At 40.2% G+C, this 26,799-nt stretch overlaps 1 protein-coding gene across 3 annotated transcripts in view; it reads right to left on the bottom strand.

Moving 5' to 3' along the window:
- The window catches only part of ARMC9 (armadillo repeat containing 9), a 163,822-nt gene extending 137,828 nt beyond the window's left edge, over window positions 1-25,994 (bottom strand). For all 3 annotated transcript variants that reach the window (XM_063442856.1, XM_063442855.1, XM_063442854.1), the window contains exons 1-6: window positions 25,905-25,994; window positions 7,104-7,182; window positions 6,418-6,543; window positions 3,778-3,948; window positions 1,778-1,933; window positions 807-899 (exon numbers count right to left, since the gene is read on the bottom strand). In XM_063442856.1, coding sequence (XP_063298926.1) covers window positions 807-899; window positions 1,778-1,933; window positions 3,778-3,948; window positions 6,418-6,543; window positions 7,104-7,154 — 597 coding nt within the window. In that variant the 5' untranslated portion in view covers window positions 7,155-7,182; window positions 25,905-25,994. The remainder of the gene's footprint in view (window positions 1-806; window positions 900-1,777; window positions 1,934-3,777; window positions 3,949-6,417; window positions 6,544-7,103; window positions 7,183-25,904) is intronic.
- Between the last annotated feature and the right edge of the window lie 805 nt (window positions 25,995-26,799).

A 26,799-nucleotide genomic window follows, 5' to 3' on the forward strand; every position in this document is an offset into this window, starting at 1 on the left:
AAGTCTTCCCTTTCTTTCCACTTGACATATTTTGATAACTAATTTGTTGTGTTAATCAAATTTCTTTAGAAGGCAACATCTTTCTGCATTGTATTTGGTTCATTCACACTTACTAATCAGTGTGATCACTGCCTATCATCTTGTTTGTGTTGTAGGATTGTTTGCTCCTTTACAATTTCTTAAAAACTTCAATAAACTTTAATTTAAAAAAAAGAGGTTGTCAAGTTTTTAAATGTATAGAACTAATAAATGGGCAATTTCCAGGAAGATTGCAAGTGGAAGAATAGAAGAATTATGGAAAGAAAATGCAAATTAAGAATACATATTAACCTTCCCAACATAGGGCGTGCTATACTGTCTTGATTTTATTACTTGTATATTGTGGGACCTGCCTGACAACCCAGACAGAAAGTCCAGAGAATTTAATTTGCAAACCCTATATTTGACCATGTACCTTTCCAGAGTTATTCTTTTTTATATTTAAATATTTCAAAAAAATCGTTTTAAAAAAAAATGCTCATCCAAAAATCACAAGGTCTACATTAGATCTCTGCTGCTTAGATTTAAATACAACTAAATTTTTGGCATTCATTAAAATAGGTTAAAAACAAAAGTTTGCATTTCTATTAAAAACTTTAGAGCTAATTTTCTGCAAACTACCTAAATCTGTGTAAAAAAAAAAAAGAAATAAGATAATGTCTTCCAATAATTTACAAAAGGTGTATGTATACAGGCAGCTGTGACCCTTGGTTAAATACATATGACCACAATCACCCAGTAACATCAATTGCAAGCTCAAAGGATACATATAATGCTACAAGTCGAGGGGTGGAAGCTGCTTTCAGTGACAGAGCAAGAAACTTCTCCAGCCTCATTTTCAGTTCTGGTTCCCATGATTCCTAAAGAGAAAAAAATTAAACACATACTTGCCCATAAAACAGACATTACAATGCAATATATACCATTGAAACAGACATGGCAGAGCAATACACCCTTCAGTGCATCCACCACTAGGATATGAGAGGATATTTTAACAAGTACCTTAGGGGTGTATTGCTAATCTAACATACACTAATATTATAGAGCAGCTGAAACATGAGGGAAAAAACACAAAATATATTTACTAGTAGGTTTTCCCATGAGTTAAGAGTTTTATGGCTGGGTCTTAATGGGTCAAGTGACTCTACAAACTGAACAAGCAACATGAAAAGTGAACTTCCTGCACTGCTCTCATGTCTCTGTTAAACAATTTCCATATGCAGACGTCTGTGACCCTTGTCAGCACTTTTTTAAATGGGTTAGAAAAGTCATTAATTACCGTACCAATCAAGTAAATACAGCCTGGAGAACTTTGATCACTGGACATTTAACTTTATATTGAAACTAGCATTAACAATTAATTATTCATATGTTACCATATTTGCCACCATTAATAAGCTACTCTGCAAAGTGTAATAACCATAGCCATTTGGTTTCAAAAGACATTTAGGTTTTTGGTATATAGGGTAACACAACCAATTTTTGAAAGGTTAGCACTATTTGTTGTTGCAATTACTTAAAGGGCTATGCACACCTTTTATCACAGCGCAATTATTCTGCTGCGATTTTTTTTAATGGAAAGTGCAATTTGCTGCTGCAATTACATACGCGGGTATATACACATTTTTACTACAATTCACATATTTCTGATCATACTTTGCGTACTTTATTTTCTCTGTAGGGCAGTCAGCAGTCAGTGTTCAATAGCAGGTAATATTATACATGCGTCAGTGAATACCTGGAAAATCTCTTTAAATGACGGATGAGCAGCTGGATTAGGGACGAACGGCAAGGCATAGAAAGGGAGAAATTCTGTGGTCTGACTAAGAGCTGCACCACTGGTTTCTAAGTACATTTTGAAATAAGAGATTCTAGCTTCACAGTCAGCCCGATCCTGTGAAAACAGATTTTAAATGCATACATATCAAAACATAAAATATACACTTGTTAGCTCATCTATTTGGTATACATAAACCAGATCAAAAACTGGGATTGTGCAATAAAGACTCAGAATCACACAATGTTTCCAGCACAGGCATACACTGAGAACACTTCCTGTCATTGACTAGCTTACATCCAACTAATGCACAGATCCAATCAAAGACTTTAAAATAAGAGGGTAAATTAATTTTACTTATAAGAAGGAAGAAAATAAAACCATGGCCGTGCCCTTTCTTAGATTCTTGTGAGTGACTCAGCCTCTTTAAACTGTATACCAGGAAAGATAGCCTAACTAAAGCTCAAAATACAAATTGGTCAGACTAAGCACTGTAAGCACTTTGCACTATTACAAAGTAATAAATACATTCAAAATATTTGGTCATAAATTACATAGACAACACCTTTAAAATAAACAATGTAAGCTTTTTCTAAAAAAAAAAAAAAAACAGCTTTGTTACTGGTAGTGACCACGAATAATCTAAAGAGATATAAAAATAAGCCTCACATTTCATGTAAATCAAAAAACAATAAAAAATAAAGAAACAGATAAAACACTAGAGGCCCAGTGGGCTGCCTAAACACTCTGAACTGGTCAGTGATCTGAACGGCCAATACAGCTCATGCAAGCTAGGGAGAATAACTTCATGCTAACATTGTACAATTACCTGGACATCTCAAGACTTTCTCATATTATATGAACAGGAAGGAGAGTAAAGTACAGAAAACAGAAGCTAAAACATTGAAAACGGAGGCTGTAAAAAAGGTAATAAGCTTCCAATAACCATAACCTATAGAAAAAGCTGCAGAGGTTATTGTGCTTGGAATGTGTCTTTAACTTATATGGATTGGACAGTTTCCTTTTAAACCTTAAAGTGGGTCTATAAGTTAATATGAGTATAGTATAATATTTTGTTTTGTTCTATATTACTTATTGAAATAATCGGAATAAGTAATAGTTTTTAATCGAAGGATGTTCGGAATATTAAGTCCCGAGCTTATCATTTGAAATTTGCAGACACGTCCTAGTGTTTATTGCAGAAACTTTGGGGCTGCTCGATGTTGTAAAACTCAGGGACACAAGAGTCCCAGAAATTGGATGAGATAGATAGGATAGATAGATAGATAGATATAGTTGTTTTATTTATAGTTTTGCCACTTGGCATAACATAGGTCAGCCAGTATCTTGATGTTATACAATATCTCCCACTAACAAATTTTCTCTTTCAGGTATTATAAATGCTGATAAAAAGTAAAGTATTAATTACGTAATGTAGACACGTATTAAAGTAGTTACTTTTTTGCCCTGTTTTTATAGGCCTACCCGAATGTCGGTTTCGACACACCACAACTAACTTGCAGCACTAACATAACTCAGCTGATTGTCCCCGACTGCAAATAGAAAGACTGAGCCTGTGGACGGAGAGGGGATATTCCTACAAATACACAGGCCGCCCCTTTCTCTGGACTGAGACTGTCTGGTTCAGCTCACCCACCACTCCCTTTATTAAGCTATTTAAATTGGTGGGCCCTCTTTTTACAGGCTTACCCGAATGTCAGTTTTGTCACACCACAACCGACTTGCACCACTAACATAACTCGGCTAATTGTCCCTGACCACAAATAGATTAGATGGATAGACACACAGACAGACAGACAGACAGACAGAGAACAAGTATAAGTGTGCAGAGCTTTGGATTTGGAGAAGTCTAACCAAAAATGAAATAAGAATAAATGCAATTAAAGATAAATAAATAAATCTAACGTATAATCTAATACAGCAGGAAGGAGAATACATACAATTTGTCCAACACTGTGTTTCAAGGGAAAGATGGCAAAGTGAATGTGCAGGTAAAACTCCAGTTTCTGAGAAAGAGGTTCATTATTCCGCGTCTCAGCAGGGATGTGCTCCTCCCAAAGCTCAAAGAAGCTTTTCCTATCTCCATCTTCAAACGTGGCAAGGAGATCCTTCTGTGAAATACAAGAAATCTTTTAACGTGTCTGTACCCAGTAACCTGGATCATTATACCATATTAGTTTCAATAAACCTTATACAATTGTCTTGCAATAAAGACATAAATAACTTTTGAGACTGGTTTCAGGTTCTTATGCAAAGTATTTTCACATTCACCAGTTTGTCTCTTTTTTTTTTCCTTTAATGTATTGGGGGTTTAAAGGTTATTCTTGAAACAGTTGGTCTGCACGTGACAATGGTAGCATATCACTTAAAGGACCACTATAGTGCCAGGAAAACATACTCGTTTTCCTGGCACTATAGTGCCTCTGATCCTCCTCCGTTCCGCCCCGTCGGCTGAATGCGCACGCGCGGCAAGAGCTGCGCGCGCATTCAGCCGGTCGCATAGGAAAGCATTATCAATGCTTTCCTATGGACGCTTGCGTGCTCTCACTGTGATTTTCACAGTGAGAATCACGCAAGCGCCTCTAGCGGCTGTCAGTGAGACAGCCACTAGAGGATTTGGGGGAAGGCTTAACCAATTGATAAACATAGCAGTTTCTCTGAAACTGCTATGTTTATAAAAAAAAATGGGTTAACCCTAGCTGGACCTGGCACCCAGACCACTTCATTAAGCTGAAGTGGTCTGGGTGCCTAGAGTGGTCCTTTAACATTGCATTTGAATACCATGCAATTTGTTTCTCTTTTACCGAAAAGCACTTTATGGATCTCGTATTACTGCAGTATTTTTTATTTTTTTTTAAGAGAAGGTGGATTGCAATGTATAAGACCTTCAAGTTAGAGCCAAACTTATTCCTAGATTTGTTTTATAAAGTAATATGGCTATAAAATAATGTTAGCTATCTGTTTCTCTTCTCCATTATATTCTATGGGGAGCATGACATGTCTCATTCCAGACAATAATATTGCCCTGAACACTAAGGGTAATCTGCTGAATTCTAACTGAATTCTACTTGACACAGGACAATGTTCAGATTTGTAGCGGTTAAAGTACCAAACGTTTTAGCTACCTAACTTGGTATAATATTAATTAATAACATCTGAGATGCAATGCAGCCTTTATTAGTATTTATTTCAATGGAGTATCTATCAAAACGTTACTTTAGCTCAGGGGTGCCCAAAAAGTACATCCCCTGATGTTGTAGAGCTACAACTCCCATGATGCTTTGCATTACTTTTGAATGACAAATCAGCATTGAAGTTGTGGTTTTAAAGCATCTGGAGATCTACCTTTTGGCCACCCCTCCTTTAGATCAAGAGTTATACTGGGACAGACAAGAACAGGGACTGATGATTTATCTATACATAACAAGAGTCACAGACATTCACTGTACAGAACAGTTGCTTTTAAACACCAGCAGCCTAATCTCTGTACTGTATTTAAGCTCTCACACCCTACTCCTAAGAATATTATATCCATTGAGTATTCATGTATTCACATGCCTCCCCCCAATATTATTTTTGTCTACTTATGTTGCAGTCTAATGTACAACATAACAGCAGATAAAGAGATGTAACATTATAATGGGATTCGTGGACTACAAAGCATTGGAAGTGTAATAGTATAGTACAGTAATGACACCTCAGTATAAAGTGATTCTATATATTTAGAACGGGTGTATTCCTATGATTTCCTGTAAAACCTATATAATTGAAGGATCACTAACGGTTCTGGGATAGAAAGGATGACCTTATCCTGATTTACCCTGTCTGGCCTTGAAAGAAGAAGAATTAAGCAATATATCCTGACAGACAAGATATTTCCGGCCATTCAACACCCAGTCCCAGTCTGCAGGAGGTGACTAAGCAAGGTGAAGAACAGATCTCTAACCCAGACAGGGCGTTGTTGGTTGCTACCACAAATGCATCCCCCAGTGTTAGCATTCCACACATTGCACATCTATCTGCATCAGAGTCAGCATTACTAAATCTTTAACTCCATCAGACTCACACGGCAGTCAAACTGTCAATCACCAAAATAAATAATACGGCTTCCAGACAGCAAACTGGTGTAAAGGCCCAATCATTTCATTTGGTTTACCCTACCCATAAAAGTATTGAAAAAACATGAGCATTTTAGACGAGCCAAGAAAAAGAGTTAATATACATAATTAAGATTTTTTATTTATTTTTTAGATAAAATGTTTACTAAAAGCTAATTGTCAATTCTTCCCCAAATTATTTTTTAGCGAACAAGCCCCACGACCCTGTCAATGTATTACATCTATTATTTTTAAAAAGAGATTGGCATATACTTGTGGCCTATGACCAATTCTGATTGGACTTAATGAATTCATAGAAGATAAAAAAAAAATAAAAAAATAAAACCATTAAATAGCAGGGGGGTGAGAAACAACCTTAATATTATGTTCATATCAGACCATATTCAAACAGTGTTACATTGCTTTTTTGCCCTATAGATAGATCTCTCACGGGTATATCTTTCAAGCTCCCTTTAACATTACCTGTACGAGCAAAGTCTTTGAGTCCCTTACGGCAGATCCAGAGCTTCTAGGTAGAGGTTTCCCTTTCGATTTACACTCGTTTGAAAAACTTTTCAGTGTCTCCTGGAACTCACCGAAGTTTAAGAACTGAGGAAAAAGCAACAAACTAATCAACAAAATCTGATGTTCCATACTGTAGAATGTACAGCAGCCATGCTACTGAGAGAGTTTGGTATTTAATACATAATCTATAGAAACATTGCAAATTCACTTTCCTCCCTCGTACTATCCTGGCCGATTGCCCAAGTGTAGTTGAGCACAACTTAATTGAGACTAATTAGACTCACACAGGGATGTATATGTGTAAATATATCCACCAGAGGAGCGGTGTAAGCACAATCTGTAGAATAGAAGCAAGAGTTTGACGGAGTTTGAGGGGCCCTTTGCAGGTCATGGGAAAAATGTAGTGGATCTCTATTTCAATCAAAAATATTTGCATTGAGCAAATTCGCATGCACCCGTATTCAACTAACTACATCCACAAATCTGCTAAGTGTGTGGTACAGGAAAAAAAAAATGGGCCATTTATGAGAGTAAGAATAGCAAGTGGAGAACATCAACCTGTTTTAAATAAGAAGTGTATATAAAAAAACATATATATATATAGTGCACAATTAACATTTATAAAATAAAAATTAGGCTCTTACCTCTTTCACTAAACCAAGTATATCTGCTTCATACGCCAAAATATCCCCCATTTTCACACACTTCTCAGAGCATCAAAATCTAATATTAACAAAAAAATGTTAAAAAAAACATATACATGTTACTTTGCAGTAGTTGATTATAATTATTTTTAATAGATTATTTAAATGACACTATTTTCGTAAATCTAATTTCACATCAGAAGGTGCTAAATCACCAAGTACTTTTCGGGCACTGGATCCCAATCTTGCCCAGACGTGTAGAAGAAAGTTTCTATGTTCTGATGGAGTGCGCTTGCTACCAATGTGATAAATGCAAGCTACAAAGCAGGAGTGTGTATAAACGGTCAATAAAACATTTTAAATGTGAGCAAGATCTATAGAAAATAATGAAATTCTAACCAGAATAAATAAATATTCATGTATTTTGCTTCCAATCCAGACAGTAACTATTCAACATTCAAGCTATACAGGTATAGGTGGTAAAATAAATATTTTTAATTATTTATCCAAATACAGGTCAACTTTGTAGTCATATGTTAAACCTTAAAGAAGTCAACCATTGACTATCAGATCAACATTCATGGTATTCTTCCATTCAGCCAATCAGAAACTAGCATGCTGATAGCTAAATAAAGGTTCACCCAAAAGTAGACCTGCACAACATATGGGAAACCAAAGAGGCTCTTAAACCCCTTAAGGACACATGACATGTGTCACATGTCATGATTCCCTTTTATTCCAGAAGTTTGGTCCTTAAGGGGTTAAAAGCGTCATGCAATCTTACCTTTAAAGTAGGGACTACTTTATCTCATGTCTTTTTCCTACGCTTGACTTTGACCAAAGGAGGAGCTGGAGTCAACTCCATTTCCTGTGTTAGATAAAGTACTCACCCTCCTCCTTGACACAGGAAATTAATCTGAATTAAGCTCCTCATTTGGTCAAAGAGAGTCAAGCGTAGGAAAAATACAGAAGACAATGTTGACCCTGCTTGCTCTTATGTTTAAAAGAAAACTAAATCAGAAATAGATTTTAAAAAAAGAACAGATTCTGAGAGAGGAAAATAAAAGGAAACAATAGAAGAAAGGAAAGTTTAACGTGACAGTGCTGCTTAAAATATCGTTCATCTGCCTTATCCAACAATCGGAAAATATAAAGGAATCTTCTGCCTATATTAGGCTTCGTTTTCCCCTCAATCAGTACTCAAATATAAATGCTGCTGTAGGGTCTCATCATTTGCTACTTTGTAAATTTGTGTTCACAGAAAAAGTGAACCCAACCGGCTAAAGTAGGTTCTTCATTTAAAGGTGCCCATGCCTATATTCCAATTAGTAGCGCAAAGTATCTTGGAGCTGTACAGATTTTGAATATTTTTTTTTAATGCATTATCTATAGAACACAATAAAGGAGTGGGGCATTTTGTGATCATTGTTTCCCTTTATATTTTGAAAAACTGGCAAGTCTTTTCACATTATGTCAAACAGGCAGCTGGATGAAGAAACTGGTCATTTTATTTTGAGACATCAGTAGTAAATGTTAACACAATTGAAGAAATAAATAGATTGAAGAAAATTTGTATATTTATTTCTGGACAAAATAGCTTAACATTATTACGCTTACTAACAGGCCACTACAGAAAAAATCCTAAGGCTTATTTTACATAAATTTTCAGAGAAAAGGCAGGGTCAACATGCTGCCTAGGAATACCTCCAGTGGCAGTCACTCAGACGCTCCACATGGAGACGCTGAACTTTCCTCAGAGATGTACTGATTCAATGCATCTCTATGAGGAGATGTGGATTGGCCAGAGCGGTGTTTGGCTGCACCCCTGTCCCGCCTCCTTGGCTGAGATCATCAGAATTGATGATCTTCGCCAATCCAAAGCTTTCATCAAAAATTTACTCCTAACGCAATAGTGTCCCTAAGTTAGGCAACCTTCAGCACTCCAGATGTTGTGGACTACTTCTCCCCTGATGCTTTGCCAGCATTATGGATGAAACAGCATTATGGGAGATGAAGTCCAACATCTGAAGTGCCGAAGGTTGCCTACCCCTGCACTAGGGTTGTCTTAACCCTGCAATGTAAACATTGCAGTTTCTCTGAAACTACATTGTTTTACATTGCAGGGTTTAGAGGACTGGGACACTGCACCCAGACCACATCAAAAAGATGAAGTGTTCTAGAGACCACCCGCAGTAAGCTAATACAACTGTTGATACACGGGACCTGCGTGTCCGACTTGTTGAGGGGCCTGCGTGCCCGCACTATGAATGTTATTACTAACCAGTTGACTTAAGAATAGACCTGCGAGTCTACAAGTTACATGCTTTTCTTTCCCAGACACAGGAAATAAAAAGTATATTTAAAAAAAAAAAAAAAAAAAAAAAGGATGAAGTGTTCTGGGTGCCTACAGTACCTATTGTATTGGTTATGATACCAGCAGTACCCTGGCCTAGTTACCCAGTAATGAGGCAAACCACTTGGTAATGGTTTTCCCACTTACCTGGGTTCCTGTCTGGCCCTGAGACGCTTCTCCTGCTCTGTCACGCACTTCTGACCTCTATAGAGCTTCAGAAATAAGAAACCGATCCAGTTGCCAATCATTGGCTTAGCGTGTCAGCTGACCACTCTCAGCCAATGAATGTAACTTTGTCCATAGACATATGCACAGAAATGACATTTGCCATCCAAGCCCTCTTGTACCAGACAGGCTAATGACATCCCAATGATACTGCAGGAGGTGTTTCTTTAAACCCCTGTGCATTAAACTAAGAAAACGGAAAAATATGTGGACTGCCTAACAATGAATTTATCAGTAAAACCTGAACTTTTCAGAGAAACTCAAATAAGAAATTAGAACATTTATGGAAATTGTTCAACTAGAACTTAATCGCGTTTATAAAAAAAGGTATTTATTTTTCTGTAGAATGCCTAACTAGTATTAAAGAGCTTCTATGACAAACACAAGTAGATTTTAAGTAAATTATATACAAGGACCATCACAGCACTGTTAGAAAAGTTGCATACATAAATGGATAAAAATTAAAATCAGATAAAGATAGAGTTTTACAGGAACACTCCAGGGTCCCTTTGTATCCTCCCCCTATTATCTCATTTTCCATATAACCACGCAGTGTCTAACTAGGAGGCCTAATAAACATCCATCTCTTGTTAGGCACGGTGTATTCTAAACAGCACGTTCAGGAGCAGGATCTTCAACTATTTTTAGATCAATAGGTTAATCATGAACTACCTTTCATCTGGCTCACGGGTTGACAAGCATTTGTAAACTTCAGACATATTTCATAGTGAAACAGAATATTTAGGAGAGAGGAAACGGATAAAATGTCTATATACAGTAGCATTTTTTTGGATCCAAAGCCCCATGAAGTATATTTTAGTTGAATACCCTTGCATTGTTCACAGATAATAAACCTTTCCTCCTCCTCCCATAGAGCAAATGTCTAAGAGAGAGTCTGGACAAGCAAATGTAATTTTCATTTTAGCAGATTTATGCATTAGAACGGCTTGTACCCTTTCCTTGCTATTTTCTTTGTTGGCTGGTGATAAAAGACACAAAGCTATATAACTTGATTACATCTCAAGGTAAGTTTATTAAGTCTTGTCTGCCACTTTTCATATAATTACATAGCAAATGGATCTATGAGAACAAACCTTTAAAAGAAAAAAAAAATTTTTTTTTAAAAACACCATGTAAAAATGAGAAATAAACCATTATTATAGTTTGGGGGTAAATTAATATACACACTTAAGTTACTAATGTAGAAATGTCGAGAGCCACTAAAATTCTAAATCACCTATTTGTAAAGTACGTTTATTTATTTATTGGAACATTTCATCTGTGCAATTTGTTTGTTTGTATTTCATTGATTATTTACAATTTTTAAATAATGTAATCATGCATCAAAAAATAAAAAGTGATCATATGGATAACACTTGTTTACAGCAAATACCCAAAATGTGCTGCTTTTGCAGAGACCCGCAATTGATCTATCAGGCAATCCCAATTTCCCTATTTCAGCTCTCAGTGAGACAGTGCCTACTTCAGGTAGCCTAATTTATGAATGGTGCTCAAACTTTGTGTCAAACTAATCAAGGAAGCTAAAACATTTTCTGTGTGAGATTTAAAACGCTGAAAAACACACAGCCATGTGCGTGTCACAGTGTGCGCCACCAGCCAGAGATGCCAGAAGGGAATTCTTGCAATGCCACTACCCATGATCCCCCCAACCTAAAAAAAATAAACTGTTTCCACAAGTTAACAGGAGTAGCTTTCATTAAAGATGGTCTGGGTGTCAACTCCTGTAACGGACCGTTTCAGCAGACAAGGGGTTAAAAACCGTTTAGGCGATAATCCCCTTTGCAGAGACAGGCACAGCTACTGTAGAAACACCAAAACTCACGAATTGGATATAAGTGAATGCACCAAACTCCCGAACTGCATACAAGGGAATAAGGTAGCACTCCAAACTCCCGAACTGGAACCTCACGAATAGCTGCTAGCAGACGAACAGGAAAAGCTCCCAATCGGCTTACACTCCTGGCAATCAGTCCCTATCAGCATACAGTGAATCCCCCCAAGAACGAAACAAGGCTCCGTGTTGAGGGTCAAGCAGTGGTCTGTTTATTGAGGGCTACCTGCCCCTGTATTTATGCAGGTCTCCCACCTGGTGGACACTCCCCTAGGGGACCAGATGGAAGACTGTAACAACGGACAGACAAGTACCAATTACAGACATACAGCAGTAAAACATCCCCACAATGCATCCTGGCTTCCTCCCCTCTGCCCTGGAGAAGTAATTCAATTATCTCCCAGGACAAAGGCAAAACTTCATTACACAAGTGGGGACACAAAGACAGACTATCACTTTAAAATACACAAAGTTACTTTTTGCACATAAAACACAGACATGTAACATATCCCCAGATAGCTCAGGTCTGAGTGCACATTATTAGGTGAATGGCACTCAGACCACACGAATACAGTTTAATTGCCATGGAGCCAAAGTCTTTAATTACACTAATATGCTCCATGGCATGGCTATCTGGGTTAAAACATTCCTCCAACATAAAATACCGAATTTACATGCATTCGCCAAATCCGTACGAATTAGAACCAGGGGCTGGAGGTTCAGCGGTGCCTGCACGTAAAAGTGTCCGGGTTTGGTGCATGAAAGCCGGGCAAAAAAGCGCTGGCTGCCCGGGGAGCTCCAGAACACCGCCATCTAGCGGCCGCTAAGTGTAACCGTGGCCACCCAGTAACAATCAATTAAGCTGCGGTTAACCGCAGCTTCAGGGAGGTAAATGGAGGGCACACTCCAGCTTCTGGGTGGCCAATTAACGGCGCCTGCCGTCTCCCCACGGCTCTGGGGAGGCTGAAAAACGGCTGTTTGTTCGGTAGATAGCATCTACCGAACGGCTGTGCAGAAAGGGAGAAATAAGTCCTTCTGCACAGTAAAATTAACCCTTTAACTGCCAGTCCATAATCCAAAGGCAGCAGGCGGGCAACCAGGCTCCTCCAATGCAATGTGGCGAGATTGGTCTCGTCACAACTCCCATCAACCTTAACCCTGCAAGTGTAATTATTGCAGTTTTTATAAACTGCAATAATTAACTTGCAGGGTTAAGTCCTCCTCTAGTGGCTGTCTGCCAGATAGCCACTAGAGGGACTTTTCGGCTTTTTAGAAGACTTTTGGTAGTCTAAACGTTGCTGGACGTCCTCACGCTATGCTTGAGGACCTCCAGCGTCGCCGGAATCCTCATAAGAAAGCATTGAATAATGCTTTCCAATGGGGAGGTCTGCCGCGCATGTGCATTAGGACTCCCCCGCACCAAGGAACAATCGGCGCTGGATTCAAGTAGGTCACTGAAGTGGTTTTAACCCCTTCAGCAACGTGAGATGGGGGCACTCCAGGATTCTGCAGTGCCAGGAAAACGGGTTTGTTTTCCTGGCACTAGAGATTACCTTTAACCCCTAAAGGACCAAACTTCTGGAATAAGAGGACATCATGACATTTCACACATGTCATGTGTCCTTAAGGGGTTAAACAGGCACCCCCAAGGACCATAGGCACTATAGCTGCCCTAATGGTAACAATGCCAATATGTCCCTGGAGCTGACCTCCAGTTTGGTGTAAATCTGATTTTAAGCATATATCTTTTCGCCAAACAAAATCAAAATTGCAACCTCCTGCCCATGAAGATGAATGGTGAACACATTTTTATATTTGTTCATACAATTGCACAAATGCCCCCACCACTTAATTTTCATAGATTAGACTGGTACAGCCAAACCCAGAATTTCTAACATTACTTAGATTCATGCTGTGGTAAATAAAGGAACAGTCAGAGTATGCCACAGAATGAATATCTAGTAAATATTTAGCAATATTGCTGTTGCACAGTCTGGGATCTCTGCCAAACTGAATGTTGCAAAACCATGCATATGTTATATTCCATTTGACTATTTCAAGATGTAAACTTGCACTCATATTTGTTAAAGTGAAGTGTTCTAGTCATGTTAAAACAAACAACTGTAGTGTAAATGGCAGGGTATCAATCAGGGCTGGATTTCCCATTAGGCAGAGTAGGTACCTGTCTACAGCACTTATAAGGTGACGTTTTGGAACTTATGTATGCTGGTGGGGAGATGAGTCCAGGAGCCTTAGGAAGTGTCTTTTGAAGTCCAGCCATCCTCCAATGCTTGATTGCAAAGCAGCAGGAGCAATTTCAAAGAGTGTAAACTCAGTTCTGCCCCAGCACTTGCACTGTCTGTGTTTCATGAGTTTGTGTGTCATCTCCCATCTACTCACTAACAGCCTCTAACACAGAAAATGCCTTCCACATGGTGCACTCAGCTGGGAAAGCATTGAGTGATGCATACTGTATTACAGCCACTGTAGCTCTTCTATTATGGTATATACTTTCCAAATAACACATGTCCTTAAAGGGACACTATAGCCAGAGAAACAACTACAGCTTATTGTATTTGTTCTGGTGAGTAGAATCATTACCTTCAGGCTTTTTGCTGTAAACACTGTCTTTTCAGGGAAAATGCAGTGTTTACATTACAACCTAGTGATAACTTCACTGGCCACTCCTCAGATAGCTGTTAGAGATCCTTCCTGGGTCATGGCTGCCTAAAATGCATCCAAACATTCAGTGTCTCCTCCCTCTGCATGCAGACACTGAACTTTCCTCATAGAGATTCATTGATTCAATGTATCTATATGAGGAGATGCTGATTGGCCAGGGCTGTGTTTGACTTGTGCTGGCTTTGCCCCTGATCTGCCTCTTTGTCAGTCTCGGCCAATCCTATGGGGAAGCATTGTGATTGGATCAGGCCACCACTTCTGACGATGTCAGCAGACAGCTTGTTTTTTTTTTTAGGCAAACATCATGAGTTACAGCTTTAGGCTTGAATACAGTAAGATTTTGCTATATTTATGGAGGCACGAGGGGCCCAGTGGGGCTAGATGGTGTATTTAACACTATAGGGTCAGGAATACATGTTTGTGTTCCTGACCCTATAGTGATCGTTTAACATGCTTTTCACCAACCCAAAGTTAAAGGGAAACCGAAGTGGCCAAAACGACTTTTGCTCTTTTTAAAGAACATAAAATTCCAGCTATATATTGTGCAAGCAATTTATAAAAATAGGGTTTTCGGGGGGCGGAGCCAGCGGCCATACTGACAAGTCGCACATTCCTGGACCTCCGAGTGCATCTGCACCAAAAAGAGCCTGAAAAGCAAGAAAAAAAAAAAATCGGCAAGTCATTGGCAAAAACTGAAGCTGCCACATATCTGCAGTCATGGGGCGTCGGAGCAAGAAGTGCAAGCCAGATTGACCCCCTACAATGGTCGATATTGGCAATTTATTGTGGAGGCCTGTCATGCCAGCTCATTTTGAGGTTTCCATGCCAGCTTATTTTTGAGTCTCGGATGCGCCATTCCGCACTACAAGTGAGGAATCCCTGTGTGGAGAGTTACCCTTCGAGGCCCGGCCGGACAACCCAAAGCCGCGCTCACCAGAGAAGCCTACCGGAAAGCCTCCGGTCACGGAGGACACTCTGCGGGGCCTGTTGGACAAACTGAGCCCCAACATCGCGGCCGACATCGGGCAGGTCAGAGAGAAGGTAAACAGGTTCTTGGCTCGTCTCCACAATTCAGAGCTTATCACGGCAGCCCACGAGACCCGCATCGCCAACCTGGAGTAGATCATAGCAAAACTCAAACACTCACAAAGGCAAACTAATGACCGCATGGCGGTTCTAGAAGACAAGCAGAGATGAAAGAACACCAAAGTCAACGGCCTACCTGATACTATGGAGGCAGCAGAATTCCCGCACCTCTTCCGCAGATTAATATCTACGCTTTTCTCATCCAACAAGCCAAGGCTATGACCCTGGATGAATGGTAGTGCATTCCGGGACCCACCACAGGCACACAGAAGACGGGCAGAGACAAGATTCTCTGCTTCCAACAAGAGCAGGACTGCACGGCCTTATGGCAGCCGTCCGCAACAAGACACCACTCAAGTTTGAAGAGCATACCTCACCTTCTTCCTGGACTTATCTAAGGCCACAATAGACTGGCCCAGATCCTTGAGATTGCTCACACAGGCACTAGCCAATAACAAAGTGCCATATAAATGGGGTACACCTCGCTGTCTGCTAATCAACCGGGACACAGGGACCCTCAAAGTTCTGAAGGCTTCGGAGACAACTGGTATCCTGCTCCAGCTCGGACTATCTCTACAGTCCCCTGAGGCCGCACCTCAGCCGACTTCAGCAACCTGGGACCCGGAGAGGGTCATGTCGTTTATACCAGCCAGTTCCCTGATGGCGCCTAGGATCTCACTATTGTGCCTTTTGCATACACTCATGTGTGCTTCTCAGTTATTATGCCTTATGTTTCCTGTGTTGATTAATATTAATATAGTTTTGCTTGCAAGAGTATATAGCACAAGTTTAAATCTCAAATTGCTTTGACACTGCCTAACTGGCACCCTAAATGGTCACAAGGACCCAATGATATCCCTCCACCCTCCCCCCCCCCCCTCCACTACTCAATAACATCACACTAATTATTCCACCACCGATTAAGTGGGGTCTCTAGCCCCCTCAAGCAACCTGAAGGTACAACTCCTATTGATTAGAATATTTTATGCTGGAGGCATACTCTGCACCATGCCCTTAAGTATCCCTTCTACTATCTACCATTTTATCAGCTTACAGAGCATGCAGCGGATGTAGAATGTAGCGGATGCAGTATCCAACTTACTACACTATTTCTTATATACAGTGGGACCTCGGTTTACAAATTTAATGCGTTCTCAGGGACGTTTCTTATTGCGAAAAATTTGAAAACCGAAACGCGGTGTCCCATAGGAATGCATTGAAAACCAATTAATCCGTTCTGGAGGTCAAAAAAAAAGTCAAAATTAGCTGGCATGGAAACCAACCCACAATGCAGAACACACAATAAAAGGCATGCAAATGACGAAGCTCAGCTCCCTACCTTTCCACAGCTTGAGAAATGCACCAAAAAGTCCCAAAACTGCAAACAATTTCCAGAATGGCTCCAAAACTCGATGCAAAAGTCGCTCCAACACCTCCACACTCAACGCCACGTGCTACCCACAGGCTCCAGCATGCAGGGGGCGGTGCCATAAACCTCCCAGGTGCAATGCATCCTGGGAAAACTTGCCTTGTATTGCAAAGAAAAATTGTAAACCGAGGCATTATTTTCAATGGATTTTCATTTATAAACCGAAAATTATGTTAACCGAGGCGTTTGTAAACCGAGGTCCCACTGTAATACAAAACCCCAAGGCCTAGAATGCCTAATACCTATACATGTTACATGCAGTACTGGTGTTTCTGTCTATATTGATTTTATCTCACCATTTCTCTACTCACTGTATTGTACTGAATTATTGACCGTGAATAAAGAAAGAATAAAATTTAAAAGAATTTAAAAACAGGGTTTTCTCCCACCTTTCAAATCAATTTTTTGGCATAGGCCGTATGCCAAATAATTAATTTCGAAAGGGAAGCAAAAGAGACCACCTACAGGCAGCCCAAGAGAAATATAGGATAGTGGCCTTTTATCCAAAACTTCTTCACCAGAATGAAGTGGCTTTGTTGCATTGATGCTGTCCCATTTTTCAAACAATGTAAAATATTGCTGTTTCAGAGAAGCCACTAGAAGTGCTTCCTCATGTTTAGCTTCATCATGACGTGAACAATCTTAAAGGATACTATAGTGCCAGGAATACAAAGCTGTTTTCCTGGCACAAAAGATCCCTCTACGTCCCCCTTGCTCATGCCCTCCTGTCTGGGTAAAGGTAAAAAATAAGTTAAAAAACCCTTAGATTCATGGTGTGCTTTTAGTAATAGAATTTTCATCAGTGAGATGAAAACCCCTTTCATCCCTCTAAACCGTACTTTAACCCTTTCCTGCCCTTTGATAACTGCTTGCAGTGATCAGAATACAGATCACAGTACTTTTTTGTTGTTTTTTTTACCATGAGGGTTTAACTTTGATTATTTTTTTTAACCCTCAGTGGTTAAATGTTTTTATTGGTGGTTTAGTTAGCTGGGTGGATGGAAATTAGTGGGAAATTGAGAGATTCCGGAAGTATTAGGTTAGTTAGGGGTTAAACGAAAAAATAATACGTTTTAAAGAATGTTTAGTTTTAGTTAAAGTTCAATCCGAAAATGCTTAAAATGTTTACTGCCGAGGAGGCTTATACAATTTTAACGACTGATTCAGAGAGGCAAAGGATGACTGCAAATATGTGCCTGACTAAGAGGCAAGCATGGATTCCCCAGACGCTGCACAAGACGCATATGACTGGGTACCCCCCAATGATTTTACCAATTATTATCATTATTACCCATTATTCATATATTTACTGCTACTCCAGATATACAGGCTGATGTGTCCCAGTGGAGGTTATGAAGTTGTTTCTGGGAGAAGATATTTTAGGGAAGATTGTAATGCAAACCAATCTCTATGCTGATCAGTATCTTTGCCACAGCCCTATGTCCCTGATATAATGAAATTCTGGACACTCACAATGTTAATGGCGATCATGAAAAAGCCTATTATTCGCTTGATTTGGACAAATAATCCAATCTGTTGCACCTGAATCTTTTCATAAACTATGAAGAGATGCAGATATGAGACATTACTGCGGTTTATGCATTTTAACGATAATAGTGAGAATACAAAGATGTAGTCCACAGTATGACAACTTGTTTAAAATTCGCCTCTTAATTGCCCACTTAAATCAGAAGTTTGTCAGCCAACTACCCAGAAAAAAAGCCCCACAGAAGACATGCAGTCTGTGACCAAAGTGCTGGAAGAATGGAAATCAGCTTCTACTGCCCCTCTCCATCCTGCTTTTGCATAGGTAACTATTTTAAGATTTACCACACACAGGGCAAATAAAAGAGCAGATTTCTGTGAGCAGGCATGCGCAATCACATGAGCCAACGCGCACACTGAAGAAAGTGTCGCACTGAGACTGAAAGTCACTTCTGGGGGACAAAAAATGAGGGCTTGCAAAGGCATCAGTTCATAAGAACTGCAGCTTTTGCAATCTCTTTTAAGGTTTACCTCCAATGAATACTTGCATGAATTCATTGGAGGGGTATATATACTAAACAGCTATTTATTCTATGTTTTTGACTGTGGAGCGGTCCTTTAATGTTATTGTGTAAAATATTAAAAATGCTTAGGAAGTTCACTGCAGAGAAGGCTTACAGAAGAATTTAGACAGTGACAGTGCCTCAGAGTTTGACCAGCTGAATTTACCTGAACCTGCAAAGCACACAGCAGAAAAACAGGATTCCCTTAGAGCTGCCAATGACGCTGATAATTTTATGCCAAAAATAGTCCCCCTTTCACTGGAAATAGTATGCCCTTGTTCATAATTTGAATTAATGACCTGCTTATATTTCAAAATAGATGTAGGCTTTGTGGGGTAATTTGCAACAATGGGCTCCTCAAATACTCTAAAATGTTACAAAAACACTTATTCCCACTACACTTGGTACAAACTAGATAAAATATTGTTATACAATTAGGATGAAAATATGCTATTTGAGATACCATGAGATGTTATCTTTAACAAACATTGTAGGCCATAGCGGGGTAGTTTGAAAAATAACCCGCTAGAACTTCCCTTAAGTTGGGGGCATGGACCCAATAACAAAATTGAAAGATAGAAAAAAAAGGAAATGGACACGTCTCATATTTGCCCCTTAGAACATCCACATATCCACATGGGGGTGTTGCTGTACTCAGAACACATAGCTTGGAGACACAATAATAGGTGTGTCTTCCTTAAGAAATGGTACACGGGGGGCGGGGCGCACCGCCAAGCTGGACGGTCGCATTCACGTCCAGCTCCTGCTGAGCACACCTAATTAAACACCAAAAACATGGTAAACGACCCAAGAACAAACCGAAAGCATGGGTGTTTGGTGACACGGAGACACCGGATCCAGGGAGAGGCTGGCCCACGGAGCTGCAGTCCCCTGGAGGCGCAGCCCTCGACGACAGAGTGGGGGCCTAAGCTGGCGGTGAGAGGGGTGGACGGCCGCTGCCCCTCTATCCTGCCTAAAGGTGCCGACTTGGAAGCTGAGACACGGGTGGACCTGGCCCCGTCCCCCCCCCTATGGACCGGCGGGGGTTATCCCGGTCACCACCTGTGCATTCAAGGCCCGACAACAAGGCCACCCTGCTCGAGCGCCAGAACACACCACCCAAGATGGCGGATGCCATGTGTGCCAAGATCGGCGGAGGTGACTGCTCCATGACGGTGAACGGAGCGACTAATAAAGCCTCCAAGAAAGAGCCCAGGAGGCAGAAAGAGTCCAGGCCCACCATACCAAGCACCGCAGCCTGCACACGACTACTCACCCACCAACACCTCGGGCCAGATCACAGGCACATAACGGAGGAGGCCTAGCCAGACCCATAATGGCGGCCGCACGGGTTCCCGACGCACACCACTTCTCTATACCAGCGACTGCCATCCACACGTTACCAAACGTCCTCCAAGCACACTCCCTAAGAGACACTCACCTCAGAGAAAGCACTCCTGGCTACTTGAGGAGAAAGCCCCTGGGACACTCACAAGGCACACAGAAACACCCCTGGAGTAGCACCGCCAGAACAGCGACGGACACCCGCACCCGGTCGTACCGACATGGTGGATTGGGCATCGGCTGAGCACAGGCCCGCGACTACTAACAAGGCCTCGGACCTACCAAGTCACAGACCCCTGGAACATACATCGACTTAAGAACTCTAGACCAACCAGGGTGACAAGCGACTACTATAATACTTGTAGAATATAATTACTTGATAATGTGTCTATGCCTCGATCTTTTAAGCATAATATAGTGTTTAACGTGTATAAGCATGCCTTCACTCACTTCTCTTACTCGTGTGCCCATGCTCAAATAGACGTGTAATCTTGTATAGGATAATAGTCAATCCCTTGCTTTGAAACCCCTCATGTGATAATATTACTACTATACCTACAGAATTGCATGTTATGTTCTCTGTTAACTTCCTCGACCTGTAACTAGATGCATATGTTTAGCGTTTTGATATCTACACTTAATAAAAAAAAAGTGCCACCACCTTATTACCATATATGTATACTGCTAGGATATTATTGTGCTTGCTTATGCTGATATGGTACTGCAAGCTCTTTTGTTATCTTGTGCACAACAAAAATAAAGAATTATAAAAAAAAAAAAAAAAAGAAATGGTACACCTCTGTGAGAAAGTTTGAACTAGCAAATGCTAGAATACTACAAAATGAGACACAGCTCCATTAAAAAATTTAAAGTGAAAAAAGAAATAGTATACAAGCTAATTACAGATAATAAATCTGCTAAATTGAAAGGGTCCCAGGTGAACCTCACTAACACCCAAAGTAGTAAAACAAGAGACAACAAAGTGGAAACCACATTCAATAAGCATACAATGTGAAATACAACCTCCACGTGTAAATACCAAAAAAGAAAAATAACTAGTTTTGTTGGTACTCAAACAAAGAAAACATACTTAATCAGAAAACATATCCAGTGTTCCACTACTTTTGTGGTTCATTTGCTTCAATGTGGTTGTGGAGCCCAATATGTGGGCCGCACCACTCGAAAACTCCACATTAGGCTCCTAGAACATTTTAATAACATCAAAAAAAGGCAAATTTGATCATAGTGTTCCTAGACACTGCAATACATGTCCCCTCTTTTGTTGGGAAAATGTTCAAGCCTTTGGTATAGAACACATCATATTGGGCTGTAGAGGAGGGGATAAACTTCAAGAATTAATTTGTCAAGAAGCATTCTGGATATATACTCTTAAAACATTACATCATGGCCTTAATGCTGAAATAGACTTACAAGGTCTGATTTAATATATCTCTCAGAACACTGGATGTGTTGTTTGGAATTTGTATGTATAAATTCTCCTTTTTCTCCCATTTTTTCTGCATTCCCATTTATGTATCTGTACATTGGTGGCTTTTGGTATTTTTACATATTATTATTCTTATTTTTACTTTAACCATTTAGATAGATGGTGTTTATATATGAGTTAATTGATTGGTGTATTGATACATCCACTCTAAACTATTTTCCAATGGATTAATTGATTCAATATTTATTTGTACATTTAATATATTTTATATGCTCTTAATTCATTTATATTTAATTTATCTTTTGATTTCACGTTATTCTATTTTATTTTTGTTCTTTCATGTCTGTATGGCGACATATTGCTGGTTGTGTATATTTTTCTTTAGTATTTAGACCTCTATAGCATGCGTTATGACGCGACCGATGTTCGAGCGTCTGGAACTCTGATTTTCTATACGCATGCGCATAATACCGGATGGACGTCATAGGAAGTGCGTCTTTGCGCTCCAGTTTTGAACGCACGCTGCCGGTGAACGGCATTAAGAAGAATTACTATGGGTATAAGAAGTCCTTCTACACAAGACTTTCAACATATCCCTGAAGAAGTCCTTTACATATTATTTCGGACGAAACGCGTTGGATATTGGACTCAATTGTTTTTATTGTTTTCTTTATTTTTAATATTTTATTCATTTCCTCTGCTTGCTCTGCTGCCCAAATTGGAATTGTGGGCACCCTCAGGGCACTATAGTGGTCCTTTAATATGCTGAAACTATCACATCTATAAATTGCACAGTAATATGACAAAATAGTGAAAACGACATACATTGGGTGTATTGCTGTACTCAGAAGATATAGCTGAGCATAATTTGTGTTTTTTTGTCACAATGGAACACATCAGATTTACAATATATCCAGCAAAAATGCAATGTGCATGTCAAAATACACAAAAACAAAACAAAAACACATTTTCTACAAAAGTTGGCATCAACTGGTGAAAATAATGCAACACATTAAAACATAATATACACACTATGAGGTATCCTGGAGTAATGTGAATAGTCAACTGCTAAAATGCTTCATAATGAGACATAGATGGAGTGAAGCTGGCAGCCGAACGGAGCAAAGGTGTTGCAGTGGAGCTCTGAGACCAAAAGCTTGTTTTAGCCTACTTGAAAGCTTTATGTTTGCACCTAAAAGCAATAAAAGCCACTGACTATTATGGGGGGAAGTCCAGCACGTCAGGGACCTATACAATTTTCAGGTACCCAGGATATAGGAGATCTAATGTTCCAATCTGCAAAGGCCCCTGAAACCTTCCCACCAAATGAAAATGGTGACTCGTCGTCAGTCTCCTCAAAGGAACAGGCCCTAGACACATCGGATGAGATCCCTACTGAAGGAGACATCTAGGCTCTACTCTGCACCACTCACCAGCTTTTTTATCACAGTGGAATACATCAGATTTACAAAATACATGGCAAAAATGCAACGTACATGTAAAAAAAAAAAAAAGCAAAAAGCAAAACATTATTTTCCTACAAACTTTGGCATAAACTGTTGAGAAAATGTATAAAGCACAATATAAGGCACATTAAGGCATAATATACACCACATGAGATGGCCTGGAATGTCTTCTTTCCCAAATGGTAGGACTTCAAGGGATAATTTCAACAGTCAAACTACTACAATGCCCCAAAATGAGACAGACTCATCAAATCCATCTATGAAATTTTCTAACTGTAAAAACTGAAATGATGTATCTTATATTGACAGGATAGCATCTCATATAGCACAGGATAGTGTCTACGGCAGGGCTTGACACATTTGCTTGGAATCTAGGAGACAGCTTAAAAAAAAGTTTTATTTTCAACAACAAAAATACAATTCTTAACCCCTTAAGGACACATGACATGTGTGACATGTCATGATTCCCTTTTATTCCAGAAGTTTGGTCCTTAAGGGCTTAAAGGGGTTAAAGGGACATTATAGTCACCAGAACCAACTTAATGTAGTGGTTCTGGTGTCTATATCCTGTCCCTGTAGGCTTTTTAATGTAAACACTTACATTGCAGTCTAGTAAGACCTCTAGGGACAGTCACTCAAACGGCCACTTGAGGCGATTCCTAGTCCAGAGCTGTACAGTGTTCAGCACCTACATTCAGAGTCTCCACGTTCTGCATGGAGGCGCTGAATGTTAGCCATATACATAGATTCATGCGTTATAGCCTCTCAATGCTTTCCTGTGGCAAAGATTGATGATCCAAGCCGGGAAAGATTGATGATCCAAGCCAGGAAAGTGGGGCAGTCATGGTGAGACCGGCATGGAGTGGGTAAAAACACCTTCCCCATGCGATAGAAGGGGGCCAATAACCTAAACAGATACACACACACACTCACTGAAAATTGCATAAATTAATCAATCTCTGTCAGATAAATCTTACACCAAAATCCTTCTGCATATGTCAATAGTATTATGACAAACAACACTATAACCAATATTGAGGACTTTCTATGGGTAAATTAGAATGATCTCCAACCATTTTAATGCAATGCGAATTACAAACAAAATACATACATAAAAGTGAATTTGAAACTTTATGCTAAAATAGCCAAAATGCAAAAACTGCTTAAATATAGACTTTTTACAAACTGACAATTAATGTATTTTAGCCCCAAAAAAATGAAAATCACTTTCCTGACAATTCAAGTATTCAATGAAGTTCAAAATCATCAATTGATGATCTGAGCTGCTTTATAAAGTGACTGTCATGACAGATTCACGTTAATAGAAATCATAAAAATTACATATTCATTTAAAATATTTTGAATATTAAAGGTAAAATATAGTGCCAGGAAAACAAACTTATTTTGCTAGTCCCCCTCCTTCGAACAAAAGTCGAACAACAGCCCGGAAGTCCGTCTAGTGACAGCCATTAGAGTTAACCCTGAAAGGGTTAATAATTACTTTTGCATTGTTAAGGGACATGGGACACTGCACCCAAACCACTTCAATGAGTTGAAGTGGTCTGTGTGCCTATAGTGTCTCTTTAACCATACTTACTTTCAATGTAGCACCACCATGTCTGAAGTTCTGTGAGTGCCACATTACTGTAACACCCCTCTTCAGTCAAATTCCCTGTGCAATGTCTGAGTAGATTGGACTGTGCGTAGGTGTCAAAATGAAATGACATATTATCCTCAACTTAGCAGGGCTGACTGGCAGGAGGTAACCATTGCACTGGTGTGCTAAAGAGCAGGAATTCTGTCTGCAGGAGGGTTCTCCTTTCTTTGTCAGGCAATTCTTTGACAGAGGGGTCTATGGCAAAGAATTAATTAACAATTGTAGGTGCAATCTGTTTATAAATAGGCCTTTCTCCTAATTGCTAACAAATTGATAAATTATTTGTTTTTATTTTCTTTAATATAAAGTGTCCTGTACCATGACAGGTACATTTTAAACTGATATCAGCCAACCCACAGCTGCTGTCATTTTACATTCAGCCCAATTCACTGTTTAAGTCATGCTCAGCCTCTGGATTGGCTCACCCTCCTGGGTGTGTGGCATTCTCAGCAGCATGCACAAACAGTGCCAGAACAGAACATTAGTAACCCTGAACTAAGTCCCCAAGGCTGCTTGAATGACATCCCTTGTTGTGCTGTGTTTAGCAGCAGTAATGTATTGTACAAAGTACCATTACAGCTCAGTCTGAGATATCAAAGTGGACTCAAGGTACTATAAGCAACAAACTTTTTGCAACAAAGCAACATGCTTATGGTGCTTAGACCGGCCCTGTAACTAAACTTAGGAATTGATGGAAAGTGATTTATTAGTATTAAGTTATTTTTTAATATTATTTTTATTAGCATTTACATAGTTGGCTGAATATCATGGTAACCATATACTCCAGCAGCTGGTGTGCAAGAGGTTAGTAGCCATTCATGCTATTAGATTACTCTCTAGAAGAGAAACCCCTCTGCAGCAGCTGTATACTTTACCAGGCTTCCCCAAATTCCGGCCCTCCACATGTTGCTGAACTACAACTCCCATGATTCTCAGCCCATTTCATTCATAGAATCATGGGAGTTGTAGTTCAGCAACCTGTGGAGGGCCGGAGTTTCGGGAAGCCTGGTAAAACAACATAACCGGGTTTGTTCTTTCCAAAATGTGGTGCACCATGAAGGATAAAGGCAGTAAATGCGCCTGTACGCGGTGACTTTATATAAACAGACCGGAGCTGAGCCAATTGTTCTGCCAGCTGGCTGCCATCCCGCTATTAGAAGGAAAACTAACATCTGCCTTGATGAACTGCTAACGCTGTGATGGAGGACTGACCTGCTCGCACGGTAGGTTCCCGGTCGCTCCTGCAGGCCCAACAGACGGTTACTGCGAGGTACGACAGCTATGGTAACCACGGCAACGGACTACTTCCGGACGCTGCGCTGCGGAGACCAATGAAACGCTTTGTAATAAGCTGGGTGTTACTCGGCAGCCAATCACAACCGGCGACACAAACTGCAGCATCCCGACTGAGGCTAGGCTGCGCAGGGAGAGCGCTGTGTGAGGCGGTTAGAGCAAGCGTCCATTGGAGAAACCTGTGGGATAGTGCGAGGTGTCCAAAATCACGAACTGGCCGGGGCAGAGCGCTATTTCTCTCTCTCTCTACCCCTCTGGGTGATGGTGTGTGTGAAATATAACATGCCAAGCCTCGCTGCACATGTATGCCTGGTTCATCCTGTGGGGCTTTGCATGAATAGTGCTCCAGGCAGCATGTCGCCTCTATTGGGTGCAGAGTTAAACTGGGCACCATAACCACTGTAGCAGTATTGCCAAATGTCTGTCAAACAGCTTTGGAGGCATCTGTGCTGAGCTAGAGATGAAAATGTAAGAGGGTAGTTGTTATACCTCCCAACTGTCCCTATTCTGGGCCCAAATCCCTCCGTCCCTCTTTCATGTTCCAATGTCCCTGGTGTCTAGGAGCTCCATATTGCTGGTTTGTATGAATGTTTAACAGGGCTCCACGGCAATAATACTTTCTGCCCTTTCCCTTGACAAGCGAGTGTTTTACCGCTCTCCTCCTCGGCACCTACTCTTGTGATCCCAAACGCCTCTTTCATACCTTTAACTCCCTTCTTCGTCACACTGCGATCCCACCATTAACTAACCACACCACTAATGATTTTGAATTTCAGTTGGCTTGCAAATTTTTAGATTGCATTCAATCAAATTA

Source organism: Pelobates fuscus, chromosome 2 (assembly GCF_036172605.1).
Source record: "Pelobates fuscus isolate aPelFus1 chromosome 2, aPelFus1.pri, whole genome shotgun sequence".
Lineage (NCBI taxonomy): Eukaryota > Metazoa > Chordata > Amphibia > Anura > Pelobatidae > Pelobates > Pelobates fuscus.